This window comes from Herpailurus yagouaroundi, unplaced genomic scaffold (genome assembly GCF_014898765.1).
Source record: "Herpailurus yagouaroundi ecotype Mexico unplaced genomic scaffold, PumYag 195, whole genome shotgun sequence".
Classification (NCBI taxonomy): Eukaryota; Metazoa; Chordata; class Mammalia; order Carnivora; family Felidae; genus Herpailurus; species Herpailurus yagouaroundi.
The window spans coordinates 9823960-9841312 of NW_024412426.1; the positions used below are offsets into that span (position 1 = coordinate 9823960).

Here is a 17353-nt window from a genome sequence, read left to right on the forward strand (position 1 = left end):
GTGTGTGTGTGTGTGTGTGTGTGTGTGTGTGTGTGTGTGTGTGTGTGGTTTTTTGTTTTTGTTTTGTGTGTGTGTGTGTGTGTGTGTGTGTGTGTGTGTGTGTGGTTTTTTGTTTTTGTTTTTTTTAATCACAGGAGTTTTAGCTGCTGTGTGTGTGTGTGTGTTTGGTTTTTTGTTTTTGTTTTTTTTAATCACAGGAGTTTTAGCTGCTTCTGGCCAAAGCCTTAAACACTTTCTGGTTGTGCTTTCGTAAACCAGCTGCCTGTTCTCTTCAGGCTTGTGTTCACTTGGAAGTGCAGTGATGCTGCAGCCAGCGTAAACATTCCCATACAAATCTCATACCACCGCCACCCACTCCTGGCTTAAACCATTGATTCCCTAGAGCCTTCAGAGTAGAAACTGCTCTCCCTTCTCCCCTCTCCTCCTCCAGCCTCAGTCCTACTCCCCAGCCATACTGAACTTCTAGCTTCATCAGTGCACCATGCTTTCTCTTGCCTTTTGCACATGTTGTGAAAACTCCCACAGAACATATACATTCAGTAATACCTCACTCACCTGGTACTCATTTCAACAACAGCTTTAACTACAAATGAGAAATCAAAAGATGACCAGAATGGCCAAGAGAGATGACAATTACATTCTCTAGAACTTGAAAGAACCTGTTAGGCATAATCTTTTAGTCTTTTGCTAAGAACCTAAGGAAATGCCTAGGCAGATTTCTAGAGCTCTTCTCTTTGTGGCTCCCTGCTGCCTGTGTTTGCTCCACCAATTATAGCTATCCTCCCTAAAACAGCCTCTGTCTCTTGAGCTCCGTGAAACTGCTTGTGCTGTGCTTGGTTCTTTCTTCCTCTGCCGTGATCTACCAGTTACATGTATGGAGATAACAGCTTTGTGGGTTTTTTTAAATAGGTCATTTGGTTTTCTAGTTGTTTGCATGGGAGTGGGGAGGAAAATCAGCCATCAGACTGTCCATAGCTATAAGTGGAAGTCAACTTAAGTTGATTTTAATTGTCAAAAGAATCCATTATAACCTCCAGAAACCATTCCTTTTTAAGAATTATCAGACACATGGAGCGGAAGGCCATGTGGAGGATTACTTTGTGGCATATTAATACCTGGAGATACCGAGGCACCTGGGTGGCTCTGCTGGTTGGTTACGTGTTCGACTTCGGCTCAGGTCATGATCTCATGGGTTCCTGAGTTCGAGCCCGGATTGAGCTCTATGCTGGCAGCTCAGAGCCTGGAGCCTGTTTTGGATTGTGTGTCTCCCTCTCTCTGCCTGTCTCCTGCTCACACATTCTGTCTCTCAAAAATAAACATTAAAAAAAAAATACCTGGAGACATCAACCAATGTGCCGTGTTTCCTTTCTTTCTCAAACGTCCCTCTATATCTGCCTGGGATGAAGAGAATATTCAGTTTAAGGGACGTTGCAGGTACGAGGTGACTGGAAAGCGTTTCCAAAACAAGAGAGCTGATTGTACCCCTTTCCCATTCAGGAGATGAAAAGGGCTAGACACAGGGTGAAAGAATTGGGGAGAAAGATCTGTGGAAGGGTGTAAAGTTGCTCACCACACACGTTCATTGGGGTTTGGAAGTGTAGGGAAAGTTGGCACTGAAAAAACTGGGTCTCCCCTGCTAGAAATTTAGGCCGGGATGAGAATGGACCTGTCGTGTGATGGTATCTTCACTGTGTACTTCTCAGTTTGAAGATTGTAGCAGTGATGACTCAGCTTTCTTTGAGGCTGAGGGTGATAACAGAAGGGAATCGCAGAGATTCCTCTGGGCCCAGAGAGGGAATAAGCTGATGTGCCAGTTCGGGAAACCGTGCTCTGCGTAGTCTTTGTGTCAAGAGGCTGTCAACGCTGTGTCCCTAAACAACAGCTACAGTTTGATGGGATCTCTATGTTGTGAGTGTGCACATAAAATCCTCTGGACCTCACCTCTGCCAGAGGAACAGACCAGGAGACCACAAACAGTTGTGTCCACTTAGGGTCAGCACAGACACCTAGAAAGAGGACCTCAACTGTGTGTGGCAAAGCACATATTTGAAAGCCAGTTTCCCTGCCTCTGATTTTAGAAGCAGAATTGGGATAAGAGAAACACCGCCAGAAATGGAAGTGTGAATTACCCTGAAACTGATGGATGGTTTTGGTTTTGACTGGAAAAAGTTCCTGAACCCACTGGATTTACCTGAAAGGCAAGTTAATTAGAAGTCTATTTGTGTCCTGTGATATTTGTAGACTGCCCTATTTGGTATAGTGTAAATTCTGAATCATGTGAAGAAAATTTACTACTGAATCAGAGCTGATTACAGTTATTGAACTACTTAGTGATAATTTAGCTTTTAGGAAAGAATCTCCTTGGGAACTAATTAGGGTGACCAACTGTCCCAGTTTACCCAGGACTGAAACATGGAAACTACTAAAACTGGGAAAGTACTGTGCAAAGTGGAACAAGTTGGTCCCCGTAGGATAATCTTAATGGGAGATCGTTCAGGAATTTCCAAACTTTGAAATCACATATTCCCTTCAAACCTAGAAATTAATTATAGAGATGTTAAAGGAAATTATATAATCCAGTGTTTAACACTTCTCACTTTGGTAAACCTATGTAGTATTTTGCATACTAACCTATAAAAATATGAACTATATATACTTAGTGGTTATTTTTAATACTTTAGTAATAATTGAAATGATTAAAAAATTTTATCTTTTTAAAATAATAGGAAGTACAATAGGATTTGATTAACCCTCTGATATAAATAAAATCTAAAGTTTTTTGGCATTAGTAATGGTTCTATGCATTTCCAAATTAAATTAGTATGCTAATGATAGCTGTCAGTGGCTTCAGAATTTTATTGGTAAGTAAAAGTGCACCTTATACAAATGCAAAATCTAAAAAATGATAAAACAATTTTGTATTGTAATGTTTGGTATTAAAATAGTTATGTTGCCCGAGTTTTCTACAGAACAAATGAGTGTTCTGTAGAAAAAGCAACATAATTTTGTTAGAAGACCACTTTAGGCTTCAGTTTGAATAGTAAAGAATACGTGAAAAGAGACAAATATTATGCATTATCAGTGGTCAGAAGCTTCTGTGGGCTGAGAGGCTCCTTTGAGAATATGATGAAAGCTGTGACTCCCCACCAGAAGGCATGCACAAAATTTTTTACTTAAAAGTTTCACTAGATCACAGATCCTTCAAGCCCCTATGTACTTCACTTTAAGAACACCTGATTTCAGTTCAATCCACTGAAGTATACTATATTTGTATAGTCTTCTCGTCTTTCATTTTAATAGTTTGGAAAAATTATACCCCTGTCCTCAAATGTAATGTTTTCTGGGTGTAGCTGTTGAATCTAGAAGAGAACCCTTACTTCGGGGCAGTTGTCTTGCAAGGAATGGCAACTTTGTCCTATAATCAGAGCAACTTTTCTGTACCCCGTGCTGCCAGAGGAATGCCTTTCCGTCCTTTGATTTGTAGCCACTTTCACTGCTGCTACTTTGTAAAGTGACAGCAGGCTTTGGCATTGTGGGTCCCATTGTGCAGTTGAGGTTCTACCCTTAGCTGCTACTGGCATAGTAATGAAATGGGAAGTTTCCACTCCCACTGCCAGTATTATAAAAAAGAAAAATGAGGTTCAAACTCATCCCTTTTCATTCCACACCACAGGCCGCTCATCTAACCTCGGTTTGATCAGTCTTTGACCTCTAGAATCCTAACATTTTCATCCTCAGCAACTTTGATGAAATGTCCTTAAAAAGTCCTGGATTGTAAATCTCAGCCTTCAGCACAGGCAGAGACGCCCTAGTATCATTCTTTAAAACTATTGGGGCGCCTGGGTGGCTCAGTCGGTTAAGCGTCCGACTTCAGCTCAGGTCATGATCTCGCGGTCCATGAGTTCGAGCCCGGCGTCGGGCTCTGTGCTGACCGCTCAGAGCCTGGAGCCTGTTTCGGATTCTGTGTCTCCCTCTCTCTCTGCCCCTCCCCCATTCATGCTCTGTCTCTCTTTGTCTCAAAAATAAATAAATGTTAAAAAAAATTTTTAAATAAAACTATTTAGCAGTTACTACTTAGGATGCACGGTACTGTATGGGATGCAATGTTCCTAAGACCTGAGGCCTATATTCTAAGAAATTTACAGTGGCCCAGATGCTTAACCAACTGAACTACCTAGGCATGCCCCCCCTCCCAAAACAAATGCGGTTTTAACATTGTTTTTGATACTTAGTCCAATAAGAGCCTTAGGTGGTCTATGTAGATAGTAGGGAAAAATTAAGTTTATAGCCAGTTCCTGATTCATTTCCATTTATCTGCTGGGAACTGGAATAAAGTAAGACAACACAATAGCACTATATTATATAGAATTAGGTTCAATTGTAGGAGACCAGGAAATCCAAAGTAAGAAGTAAACAATACAGAAACATTTCTTCCTCATTCAAGAAGTCCAGAGGTAGTCAGTATAGGGTCAACAGATGTTCCATGTTGGTTTTCATTGTAGGGCTGGTAGGTAGGTGTTCATGTTAGAAATTCATGTTTCTTCCATCTTGTTTTACCATTGTATGGTTTCCATTCAGAATCACCACATGGGCCAAGATAGCAGTTGTTTCTCAAGCCATTACGTTTGAATTCCAGCCAAGCAGAAGGGATAGGACCTTTCTACAAAGTTGTGCACATTATTCCAACTTGCATGTCTCCCTTCAGCTAGGATCTAATCACCTGGCTATATGTAACTGTAACTGAAGTTAGGCATTATGTCTAAATTGGATGGCTGGCTGGGGTGCCTGGGTGGCTTGGTGGTTTAAGCATCTGACTCTTGGTTTCAGTTCAGGTCATGATGTCGCAGTGGTGAGATCGAGCCCCCTGCCCCTGACGCTCCATACTCATCATGGAGTCTGCTTGGTGTTCTCTTTCCTCTCTGCCCCTCCCCTGCTCATGCTTTCTCCCAAAATAAACATTAAAAATAAATGAATTAGATGGCTTATGTTCCCTCTAAAATAGGGGTTTCATTTTCTAAGATACAAAAAATGGCCTTTTTCACAAAGCAGAACCATGGATTTTTGTTTATAAAAGGAAATAAGCACTCAGCCTCAAACACTTACCTTCCTTCCTTAATTTGACTTTTACTGTGTGTTGCCTGTAACTCAGCGAAGGTGACTGTTGCTGTAGAGGATCTCTTGAGGCTGAGAGTTGAATAAGGCAAGGTTATTCTTCAGTTTCATCAGTAGCCTTTTTATTCTTTTACACAAGGTCTTGTTAACTGGGTGACATAATTTAAGGTATTGTCCACGGAGGCTTTAACAAGAACAGTCTTTCTATAGTGAATTTAATGAGCTATAAGAGGAGGAATTTTCCTTTCTAATCCTCTTCCTCCACTTCCTTGTTTTGGCTTCAGGAAGAGGTGATGGACAAAGACAGGATCTTTTGAGAGTGAGCAAAAAGCAATAGCTTTGCAAGAGCACACTGCTCACTCACGGGTCATCAGTTGCTGCCGTTGGTTTCCAGTCTATTTCTCTTTTTTCCTATGCTCACTTCAGAGTAGTTTTTTTTTTGTTTGTTTGTTTTTGTGTCTGCTTTTTTTTTCTCCTATCCTCATGTCCCTAAAGCATGCGAAAGCATTTTTTAGATTTTCTAAGAAATTTGATTGTTCACAAAGTTTTCTCCCTCCTTCACCTTCCCATCTCTCCTTTCCAATGTAACAAATGACCACAACTTTAAAGGTTTAACACCAGTTTATTATCTTACACTTATGTAGATAAAAGTCTGACATGCGTCGCCCTGGGCTAAAATCAAGATGGTGACAGGAACTTTCTGGAGGCTTCAGGGGAGGATTTGTTTTCCTGCTCATTTGGGTGGCTGGCAGGATGCAGTTTTTTGCAGTTGTAGGATTGAGATTTGTTTCCTGGATGGTTGTCAGCCGTGGGCTGCTCCCAGCTTCTAGTGGTCAACTACATTCCCTGGGTTATGACTTCCTTCCTCCACCTTCAGAGGAGGCAACAATGGATTGAGTCCCTCTCCTGTTTTCAGTTTCTCTCGCCTCTCCAGTTGCACCACCCTGACCCACCCTCTTGCTTCCCTCTCCCACTTTTAAGGACAAATGTGACTAGATTGCACCCACCTGGATAATCAGGGACACTTTCCTCATCTCCAGGTCCTCAACTTTAATCACATGTGCAGAGTCCCTTTTGCCATGTAAGGTATGTATTCACAGTTTCTGGGGATTAGGGTGTGGACATCCTTGGGAAGGTCATTATTCTGCTACCACTTATCTTAACCAACTTTCTGGGTCAAAGGCAGACAAATCCTAATTCTCCTCAAAAGAGATTTAAAAAGTTTCCTCCAGGGGCTCCTGGGTGGCTCTTTCAGTTAAGCATCCAACTCTCGATTTCGGATCAGGTCGTGATCTCAAGATCATGAGATGGAGCCCCGCGCCGTGGGCTCCGTGCTCCTGCAGCGAGCAAGCATGCAGCCTGTGACTGTCTCTCCCTCTCCCTCTGCCCTTGCCCATCTCATGTGCACACACATGCACGCGCTCTTGCTCTCTTAAGAAGATGAAAACACATTCGTTTTGGAATTAAATAGTGATGATGGTGATACCTATCAAAAGTATACTAAATAGTGTGGAAGTATGTACTTTAAAAGGGTGAATTTATGATGTGTGAATCATATCTCAAAGCTGTTATTTAAAAAAGTTAAAATGAGGGGCGCCTGGGTGGCGCAGTCGGTTAGGCGTCCGACTTCAGCCAGGTCACGATCTCGCGGTCCGTGAGTTCGAGCCCCGCGTCAGGCTCTGGGCTGATGGCTCAGAGCCTGGAGCCTGTTTCTGATTCTGTGTCTCCCTCTCTCTCTGCCCCTCCCCCGTTCATGCTCTGTCTCTCTCTGTCCCAAAAATAAATAAACGTTGAAAAAAAAAATTAAAAAAAAAAAAAAAGTTAAAATGAATCATTCAATGAAAGCATTAGATGTTTAAATATTTTTTAATTAAATAGGTTTTGAATTTAATTAAAACTACCATTTCTGTGGGATATGAGATTTACTAAACAAATATCTGAAATATAAACCGTTAACATAAATCCAGATGCTTTAACTTGTGACTATTCTGATATCCCCCTTCAAGTTTGCTTCTATTTTATTGTTACTCATCTCCAGGTTCAGATTCTGCATTACCCTGGAGAGCATACTGTCGTCTTTTTTATCCCCTGAAGCTGCCCCTTTGTTGAAGGCTTCTGCTACGATAAAAAATTGTTCAGTTGGTTGAAGAATGCTTACACCATAGCCATTGTTATTGTAAATATGATTATTAGTCATCTTCAGTTTTGGTGTTGGAAGAACCTGTTAAATTATTCAAGGAAAGGAGTTTTTCAATAATTTCTATAAAAATAAAATATATGAACTCTAGAATTAATTGTTGGGTTTACACGTGTCTTTAAAACAACTGAATCTCAGTTTTGAGCAAGTGATATTTTCTTCAGACTAATTAATGTAACATTAACTACAAAAATATTTACTGCAGAATTACTAAATGAAGTTTTCGGTTTAGTTTATACAGTATCTCATGAAGCTTTTAATATAAATATGAAAATGATTTCAGGTATAGAAAGTGATAAATTTTCAAGTAATATAAAAATAATTTGAAATATTATATGTAAACTAGAGTTCTAAGGAAAAGCTTCATTAACTATATAAGTCTAGAGAGGGACCTAGACAGGTAGAATTTGTGAAAGTAGAAAGGAATGGGAAGGCTTTTCACTTATAAATTACTGCTATTAATGTTTTAATTGGCTAGCTTAAATTATTTTTACAAACTCTGGAAGTAAGATTTAAGTATTTCTTAATATATTTATTATTTTTTTATTTGCTTTACTTTCTAAAACATATTACAGATCTGCCCAATGAAAAATCTAAAACATTTTTATAAAAGTGTTCTGCTTTATCAAAGTTATCTGCTAAGAATCTAAGTTGAAATTATTACATTATAAACTAAAATTGTTTTATATCAGCCATCATTTAAGCCATATTTTTAATTCTCTCTATTCTTTTCCAAATCAATGATAACATTTAAACTAAACTTTGTCTAGAGGTAGTATTTTGGTATCTTTGTGATACCTATAATTCTTACAACAATTCTATACTACGAAATATGATAATACCTTCATATTAACTCCACCTAAGGTGCTTTTTGAATTATCACTGGTTCTGAGGTTATTACAGTGATGAATTTCATTCCTTTCCAAAATGGCTGTGCTCCCAGGATACAGTTCAACACCAGCACCCTGTAAATGAAAAGCAAATAAAACAATCTCAAAACACACATATACCTCTCCAAAATTATCTTCAGATTTGAAAATTGTAATTCTATGTCAGCACTCTCAACACACTAAGTTACAGAAAAGTATATGATAGTTTGTATGTGTAATGATTTATTGTAGAGATAATGTTAGAAACGTTGAAAACTAGTACTGTTAGAAGATCATTGGGCCTAGAAGGAGGGTTGAGGTCACTAGTCTCATTGAGTCACATTGCTCTCCCGCCCAAATGAAGCCTCGAGAAGGGAGCCAAAATCTCTTCAAGCAATTCTTTCCAGTGTTATAAAATTTTACTTTTATATACTCTAAATCCCTCAATGCTGCTGAAAGTTAGTGAAAATTAAGTCATTCTATAATAGGGTCCTATTATTTTTACCCTTCCTTTATTCAATCTTGTTCAACTTTCCATACCTTTAATGAGCTTTGTGATTGTTATTTGAAGACTTTTTAAGTAAACGGTTAAATAACTGACCCATGATCTGTTTTACAGCCACCAATTCCTAGATTTTTAAAGAATCACACTTAAAGCTAATAATTGCTTACTTTGGATTTAGGCAGTTTGCTTTCCCTATATGTACTATGATGCTCTGTACTTGTCCTGATTTTATCAGTTTCTAAGCTTGATTAGAACTCAATTCAGGGATGAAGTAATTACTATCCTTTGCACACTAAGACACTCAGTTATCTATTGTCAACATAAAGCTGTTTTTATAAAATGGACTACCTGGGCACCAGTTATTTCACTGTCTGTGATTGTCAAAGCAGCCCCTGTCAGAACACACACTCCTGTTCCTTCACATTTTAATACACAGTTTTCTAGAGTCATGTGACCAGACTCCACCACCACAATACCATCAACTGTGCCTTGTTGTATCAAAGATAGATGCATTAGCTTCACATTATCAGCTTTAGACACCACGAAACTGTCATGAGAAGGCTCAGACGTAATCATAATTTCCTCTCTTTTTCCAACTCCTGATTCATAGAGACAAAAACACATAGTTAAATCAGTGATCCCAAAGTTTAAAGTCCTTTAGTCATTCGGTAATACTTGCTATTACTAAGTTTTTCTTTTCATGTATTTTTAATAAATGATATGTATGTAAAGTATCAGGTTGTTAACTAATAAGATACTTAACTATAATGTAATCTTTTTGTCCATATTTTGATGCCATGATGGGAGAATATTGGTTTATAATCAATAGAAATGTACCGATGGTATTTATTCAATATACACATTCCATAATATATTTTCCAAAATTTCCCATTACATAATCAGCAGTCATTTACAAAATATCTAAGATATAAAAGCTATCTTACCATAACCTGGTTTTAAAGCCATAATAAATTACCATAACTAAAAAAGACTGGCAGAGATTCGTGAATTAGGTTATAAGATTAATGCAGTCATGCCCACAACTTTGATCTAGGGTAGTCAAAGCAATCATCTACATTTAACATCAATCCAAAAAGAAGGGATTGAATCTTCAAGAAGACTATAAGTTTTAAAAATTAAAAATATGTTCCTTATTACCCAAAATATTACTGGGTACAGTCATCAAGTTCTAGTGAAATTTTTGCTCAGATTTTTAAAAAGTTTATTTTGAGAGACAAGCAGGGGAGAGGGGCAAAGAGGGAGGGCGAGTCCCAAGCAGGCTTCACGAAGCTCAGTGCAGAGACTGATGCAGAGCTCAATCTCATGACCATGAGGTCATGACCTGAGCTGAAATTAAGAGTCACTTGCTCAACCATCTGAGCCACCCAGGCACCCTTGCTCAATTTTTGAACTGATAGGCAAAGCTTAAGTTACCTCATTCTTTTCTTTTGGCCACACAGTAGGAATATCCTTACTTCAATGTTAAAGGGCAGAATTAAAGTTACTAAATAGGTTCAGAACCTGAATGAAATTTAGTAAATTCTACTCTTCTTTTAAGATCTTGTTTTTCAATGTTTATTTTTTGAGAGAGAGAAAGAGAGACGGAGTGCAAGCAGGGGAGGAGCAGAGAGAGGGAGACACAGAATCCGAAGCAGATTCCAGGCTCCAACCTGATCTGTCAGCACAGAGCCTGATGCAGGCTCGAACTCATGGACTACAAGATCGTGACCTGAGCTGAAGTTGGACACTTAAACAACTGAGCCACTCAGGTGCCGCAGTAAATTCTATTCTTCTATTTCAGCAAGTCTGCATGTGAACTAACCTTTCTGAGAAAATGCTGAGTATATTTTAATATAGCCTTACATTGGGTTTTCCTACTAAAGTCATAAGAAGTGCAATACAGACAGAAAAACTAGTTTGAGTAAAAATATAGATGGAGCAAATAGAAAATATTACAAACAGGTTTTTTGTTTTTTTCTGGTTTTTTGATCTTTTTTAGACTCTGTGCGTGTAGTGCTACATTATCAGGGGAAGAAGTAGTCTCATTGTTTTGCTCTGGTACATTATGCCCAAATAATGTCATCTGTACAGGCAATATACTCATGAACAGATGAGAAAATCTTAATTGTGAAAGGGCATATAAGGGATTTTTGTGTTACATAAACTCTTTAACAATTTCCAATAATTTGATTAACCATGCTTGTACAATTTTTCCAGTATACATTGCTATAAAAAGACTGTAAAGGATGCCCTGCTAACCCTTTATAATGATGTCATCAGTCAATAAAGCAAGATTTACAGCTTGATATTCTCCTGGAAAAATAACTACTGTATCTCCACTGTAACAACTATCCAAAGCCAAATCCAAGTCATCATGCTGTTGGAGAAGTGTGTCTGAAGATAAGTCCTTTACCTGAAAAGAAGAAAACAGTACACTCTTTAACAATGAATTAAATTGAAAACAGGTCATTTTATTAAAAAAAATTTTTTTTAATATATTTTTTTTGAGAGACAGAGTGCTGGGGCAGAGGGGGGAGTGTGAAGGGCAAAGAGAGAGGGAGACACAGAATCCGAAGCAGGCTCCAGGCTCTGCTGTCAGCACAGAGCCCGACAAGGGGATCGAAGCCACGAACTGTGGGATCATGACCTGAGACAAAGTTGGATGCTCAACCAACTGCCCAGAAAGCAGGTCATTTTAATCAGTTAACTTATTGGTAATGTGCTTTTCTCAAAGACTTATTGTGTATATTACACTGTAATATACTGTAAATACTCTGTCTTTATGTTCATTAAATGTTCAAAGTATTAGTCCATCAATTAAGGGAATGATGAAATGAGATTTTCTTTACAATCACTAATAATTTTACAGCCTTTAAATACTGTGTGCCAGAAGTCATATTTTGAGCTTAACATGTTACCTCCTATGCCTCACAACAGTTATTTGAGGTAAAGTATTATTCTTCCCTTATCAGGTGAAGGAAATTGAAACTCAGTGAGATTAAATGATTTGCCCAAGGACACAGAGTGAGTGAGTGGTTAAGCTTTAGATTCAGGTCTTTATGACACCAGATCTCTTTCTAATATGCTACTTTATTTTCTTTAACTCAAACTAATCCTACAATTTTGGAAAATCAACAAAACTTTATATATTAAATATTCTAAAACTAAAAAGGTGCCAAGAATTTGCACTGATAGTAGAAAAAAGGAGAGAACTTCTTTATTAGTGCCATTAAGAGCGAAGTACTTTAGGGGCACCTGGGTGGCTCAGTTAGTTAAGCGTCTGATTTCAGCTCAGGTCATGATCTCACACTCTATGAGTTCAAGCCCCGCGGCAGGCTCTGTGCTGACAGCTCAGAGCCTGGAGCCTGCTTCAGATTCTGTGTCTCCCTCTCTCTCTGCCCCTCCCCTGCTCATGCTCTGTATCTCTCTATCTCAAAAATAAATAAAAACATTAAAAAAAAAAAAAGTGAGGTACTTTAGGAATAAAATTTGAAAACTAAAAATATATTCTGAAAAAGCCTATTCTTTTTTTCCCAATATTAATGGCATTACCATTCATATATCTTTTTTCTTATAAAAGTGGAACTTACAAAAAACAAGTGAAAGCATAACAAAAATTGAAATTTTAACCTAAATAAAATGTATTCCATAAATATATTCATTTATTCATAATACTAACATGCCATACCATACATGTACATGGCTTTAAATCCTGACTTTTTATTACAACATATTTTCCCATGTCTTAAAATATTTTTTCAAAGCCTAATTTTTTTTATTTAAAGTAGGCTTCATGCCCAGTGTGGAGCCCGATGTGGTGCTTGAATTCACAACCCTGAGATCAAGGCCTGAGCTGAGATCAAGTCAGACGCTTAACCAACTGAACCACCCAGGTGCCCCTGAAAGCCAAATTTTTAATGATTACATAATAATGCATCATATGGGCATATCACAATTTATCATAATTTAATTATAAAAGATTTCAAGCATCTTGCATACATTTTGATAAATTGCCCTCCAGAAAGTTTATTAATTAAAATTTGGTTTGGAAAAAAATAAATAAAATTTGGTTTGAGAACTCATTTTGCTACAAACTCATCAGCATGGGGTATCTTTTACACTTATAAAATATTTGCCAGTTTAATAGGCAAAAATCCTCACTGCCTCATTTTAATTTCCATTCCTTTGGTAAGCATGAGTGAATATTTTTTCCAGATACATATGAAACTCATAATCTTTACTAAATCAACAAACCAGTATATTCATTTGTGCATGTATTCTAAAAACTTTGGTGGCAGAGAGTACAAGGATTAACTCTGTAACTATTTTGGAAGAACTCTAGATTCCATCTCTTTAATTAATTTATTTTTTTCATAAAAATAGGAAACACAAGAGAGAAAAGTTTGATGGGGAAGATAATTTAGTTTTGGTGCCAGTTAATTTGAAGTACTGGGAGTCACTAAGTAGAAGTATGCAGTAGACTATGCATATAAAAGTCTAGAATATAGGACTGAGATGTGACTAGGTAGAAAGATCTTGGAGTTATTTACATATAATTTGAGCATAGGAATGGCTAAGATTAGCTACAAGACTACATAAAGAAGAAAGATAGCACTCTAGGACAGAACACTGAGAAACGTTTAAAGAATAGGGTAGCTCAGTCAGTAGAACATGTGGCTCTTGATCTTGGGGTTGTGAGTTTGAGCCCCACATTTGGCGTAGAGATTGCTTAAATGAATAAACTTAAAAAAACAAAAGAATAGGGAGAAACAAAAGAAGATCTCAAAACTGAGGAGTAGCCAAAGAGGTAGAGAGAAAGTCGGAAGACCAAGATGTCATGAAAAGAGGTAACTGATCATGTCAAATGCTGAAAGGTTAAATAAGGTGGTAATCCTTGAGTTGTGCTGACTGAATTTAGCCACAGCTTCGTCCCACATTGACCACAAGAGCATATGCCCTGATATCCTGGAGGCAGAAATAAGATCACACTGAGTAGAGGCATGAAGGTGAAAGAAGTAGAGACAAGTGCAGATAAGTACTTCAAGAAGTTTTGCTCTGCAAAAGAAGAGCTAGAGATGTGGTATGTAGGATACATATTGTTTTGTTATTAAAAAAAAAACACAATTGAATATGCCTCAATGCATTTAGGAAGGAAATAGTAGAGAGAAAGATATAAAAGAGAGGTGATGTCATAGAAATGATGGAATAAAGAGCTCCAAAAACTGGATCTTACACTGAAGCAAATATTAAGTTGGGGAAAAAAAAAAAAGAATCAACAGTTTTGCAATCCTGGAACCTAACCAAACACAGCAACCAAAGGAGTGCTTAATGAAGAGGCTGTTAAAATTTGGTAAACAGGTGTTGTGTTTTTGCTTACCTGCCTACCATCTCCTATTCTCCAGCCTGGCAGTGGAGACAACAGCCTATGTTTCTGTGGCTTGCTGGAGCAGCCATGGGGTGAAGGCAGTATGGAGCTTTTTCTTAAAAAAAATAGTGTGGCTGTGTATTTTGACCTGTCAGTATCTCAGGAGGGACTGACAAAGCTGATTTTTGTTTCACACCCCCTTCAGGAATGAGCGGCTTTATAGGCATCATCTGATTAAAGCATTTAAGATGCACTCTACTTATAGCTGTCTGCGGCAAAGGACAGAGGAAGGGGCAAGGAAAAGTCTGCACAGGAGGACGTTGAGGAGGAAGATTTTTTGGGGGGGAAAGAGCTGCCTCATACACTAGGAAATCCAAAGTGAAATGCACATGCCCAGGGCTGGATATATGCTCAGAAGAGATCTGAAAGGACCTTGTGCTTTTCTTCCCACTGATCACTGGGCCTGTGCAAGCAAGTGGTGAAAGCCAAGGCAGAGTTGTAAGCAGTCTGGCTTAGCTTTGAAAGAGTCCCTTAGCTCAGAGCTAATCTGCACACTGGGAGAGATTTTTGGTTTTGTTTTTGTGTTTTAGCTGTAGGTGTTTATGGAAATCTCTGTCAGGTCTTTGGCTACCTGAGTAGTCACTTCAGTAGTCACTTCAGATGTAAATAGGTTAAGATTACCAATTAAAAGACAGAGACTGGTAGAATAGATAAAGAAATATGACCCAGGGGTGCCTGGGTAGCTCAGTTGGTTAAGAATCTGACTCTTGGGTGGCTCAGTCGGTTGAGCATCTGACTTCAGCTCTGGTCATAGCTTACAGTTTGTGGGTTCGAACCCTGTGTCGGGCTCTGTGCTGACAGCTCAGAGCCTGGAGCCTGCTTCGGATTCTGTCTCCCTCTCTCTGCCTCTTCCCCATTTGCACTCTGTCACTCTGGCAAAAATAAACATTAAAAAGGAAAAAAAAAAATCTGACTCTTGGTTTTGGCTCAGGTCATGATCTCATGGTTTGTGAGTTTGAGCCCTGTGTTGGGCTCTGTGTTGGTGGCACAGACCCTGCTTGAGATTCTCTCTCTCTCTCTCTCTCTCTCTCTGCCCCTCCCAGCTTGCATTCTCTCCCCCCCCCAAAATAAATGAATAGACATTTTAAAAAATATATGATCCAACTATATTATCTCTACAAGGGAATTACTATATCCAAGGATACAAACAGATTAATACTGAGAGGATAGAAAAAGGTATTCCATACAAATAGTAAACAAAGGAGAACTATGGTGGTTATACTAATATTAAACAAAATAGACTTTAAACCAAAAACTGTTACCAAAGACTAAAAGGGACATTATTTATTGACAAAAAATTTTAATTCATCAAGAATATGTAATAAGCATATATACACCAAACAATGAAGACCCCAACATATATGAAGTAAACATTAACAGAATTAAAGGGAGCAATAGTTGGGAGACTTCCATACTCCTCTTATGATAATGATTAGAACATCTAGATAGAAGGTCAATAAGAAAGTAGAAGATTTAACACTGTAACCTAGGTAGACCTGACACATATATATAGACCTAAACATATATACAGAACCCAACACAGAAGAATACATACTTTTCCTTAAGTGCACATATAACATTCTCCAGATACATCATACATTAAGCCACAAAGCAAGTCTCAATAACTATCTTCTCTGACCACACAAAATTAAGTGAGATATTGATAACATCAGGAAAACTGGAAAAATAACAAACATGTAGAAATAAAACAACACACCTTTAGACAACCAATGGGTCAGGGAAGAAAACCCAAGGTAAATTAGAAAATGCTTTGAGATGAATGAAAACAAAACACAACATACCAAAATTTATGGGATGCTGAAAGCAGAGTTCAGAGTGAAATTTATGGCAATAAGTACCTACATTAAACAAGATCTCAAATTAACAACCTAACTTAACATCTTAAGGAACTAGGAAAAGAACAATTTAGATTCAAAGCCAACAGAAGAAAGGAAATAAAGATTAGAGAAGAGGTAAATGAAATGGAGAACCAAAAAACAGTAGGATTAATAAAACCCAAAGTTGATTCTTTGAAAAGCTCAACAAAATTGACAAACCTTCAGCTAAACTGACTAAAAGAAGAGGGATAAAAACAGAAATACTCAAGCCAGAAATGAAAGTGGGGACATTATTACTGACTTTACAGAAATAAAAAGCATTATAAGAAAATATGAATAACTCTATACCAACAAATGCACCAAAGCCTCTGCTTTGCTTTGCTTTTTCAATACTACTTTGGCCATTCGGGGTCTTGAAAAGACAATTTAGAATGGGATACCTCTCTTTCTCCTAGATCTGGAAGAATGGCTAATATTTAGTTTAGGCACTGGAACAAGTACTTATTTTTGCCAGGAATGATTGAAAAGCCAGAGTGTATGGAAAGAGCCCAAATGTCCATCGACTGACAAATGGATAAAGAAGATGTGGTATATATATATATATATATATATATATATATATATATATATATACACACACACAATGGATTATTACTTAGCAACAAAGAATGAAATCTTGCCATTTGCAACAATGTGGATGGAACTACATTGTATTATGCTAAGCGAAATAAGCCAGTCAGAGAAAGAGAAATATTGTATGATTTCACTCATCGCATATGTGGAATTTAAGAAACACTATAGATGAACACAGGGGAAGGGAAGGAAAAATAAGATACAAACAGAGAGGGAGACAAACCATAAGAGACTCTTAAATAAGGAAAACAAACTGAGGGTGGCTGGAGGGGAGGTGGGTGGGGAGATGGGCTAAATGGGTGATGGGCATTAAGGAGGCCACTTGTTGGGATGAGCACTGGGTGTTATATGTAAGTGATGAATCACTGGGTTCTACTCCTGAAACCAATACTACACTGGATGTTAACTAACTTGAATTTAAATGTAAAAAAAAAATTAAAATAAAAATAACATCTTAAAAAAAGAAAGAAAGAAAAGCCAGAGTGTTCTAAACCTAAAGACAGTCATCACAATTTGAGAATTTGGAGAATAAGCAAAGAGGTAAGGACTCATATTTAATTTGGTTGACTAAAAGGATATTTATGACAGTAAGTGAATAAAGAATACAGAAGGACTAGGGATGGGCTGTGTTCAAAAGACAATAAGTTCAATAGAACTGCTGTATGTTGCCAAGACATCCAGGTAAAGATGCTTACAAGGACATGTAGTGATGTTGGTCAGCAGAGAATACAAGCAAGAAAGGAAAGAGAAAAAATAATAAAGTTACTGAGAAAT

General features: G+C 37.8%; 1 protein-coding gene across 1 annotated transcript in view; it reads right to left on the minus strand.

Annotated features, from left to right (window-relative positions):
- Nucleotides 1-6959: 6959 nt before the first annotated feature.
- SHCBP1L (SHC binding and spindle associated 1 like) overlaps nt 6960-17353 on the minus strand; it is a 36485-nt gene continuing 26091 nt past the window's right edge. Inside the window, exons 7-10 of the mRNA XM_040446544.1 lie at nt 10943-11096; nt 9032-9282; nt 8152-8274; nt 6960-7333 (exon numbers count right to left, since the gene is read on the minus strand). Of these exons, the coding sequence (XP_040302478.1) occupies nt 7085-7333; nt 8152-8274; nt 9032-9282; nt 10943-11096 (777 nt within the window). The 3' untranslated portion in view covers nt 6960-7084. The remainder of the gene's footprint in view (nt 7334-8151; nt 8275-9031; nt 9283-10942; nt 11097-17353) is intronic.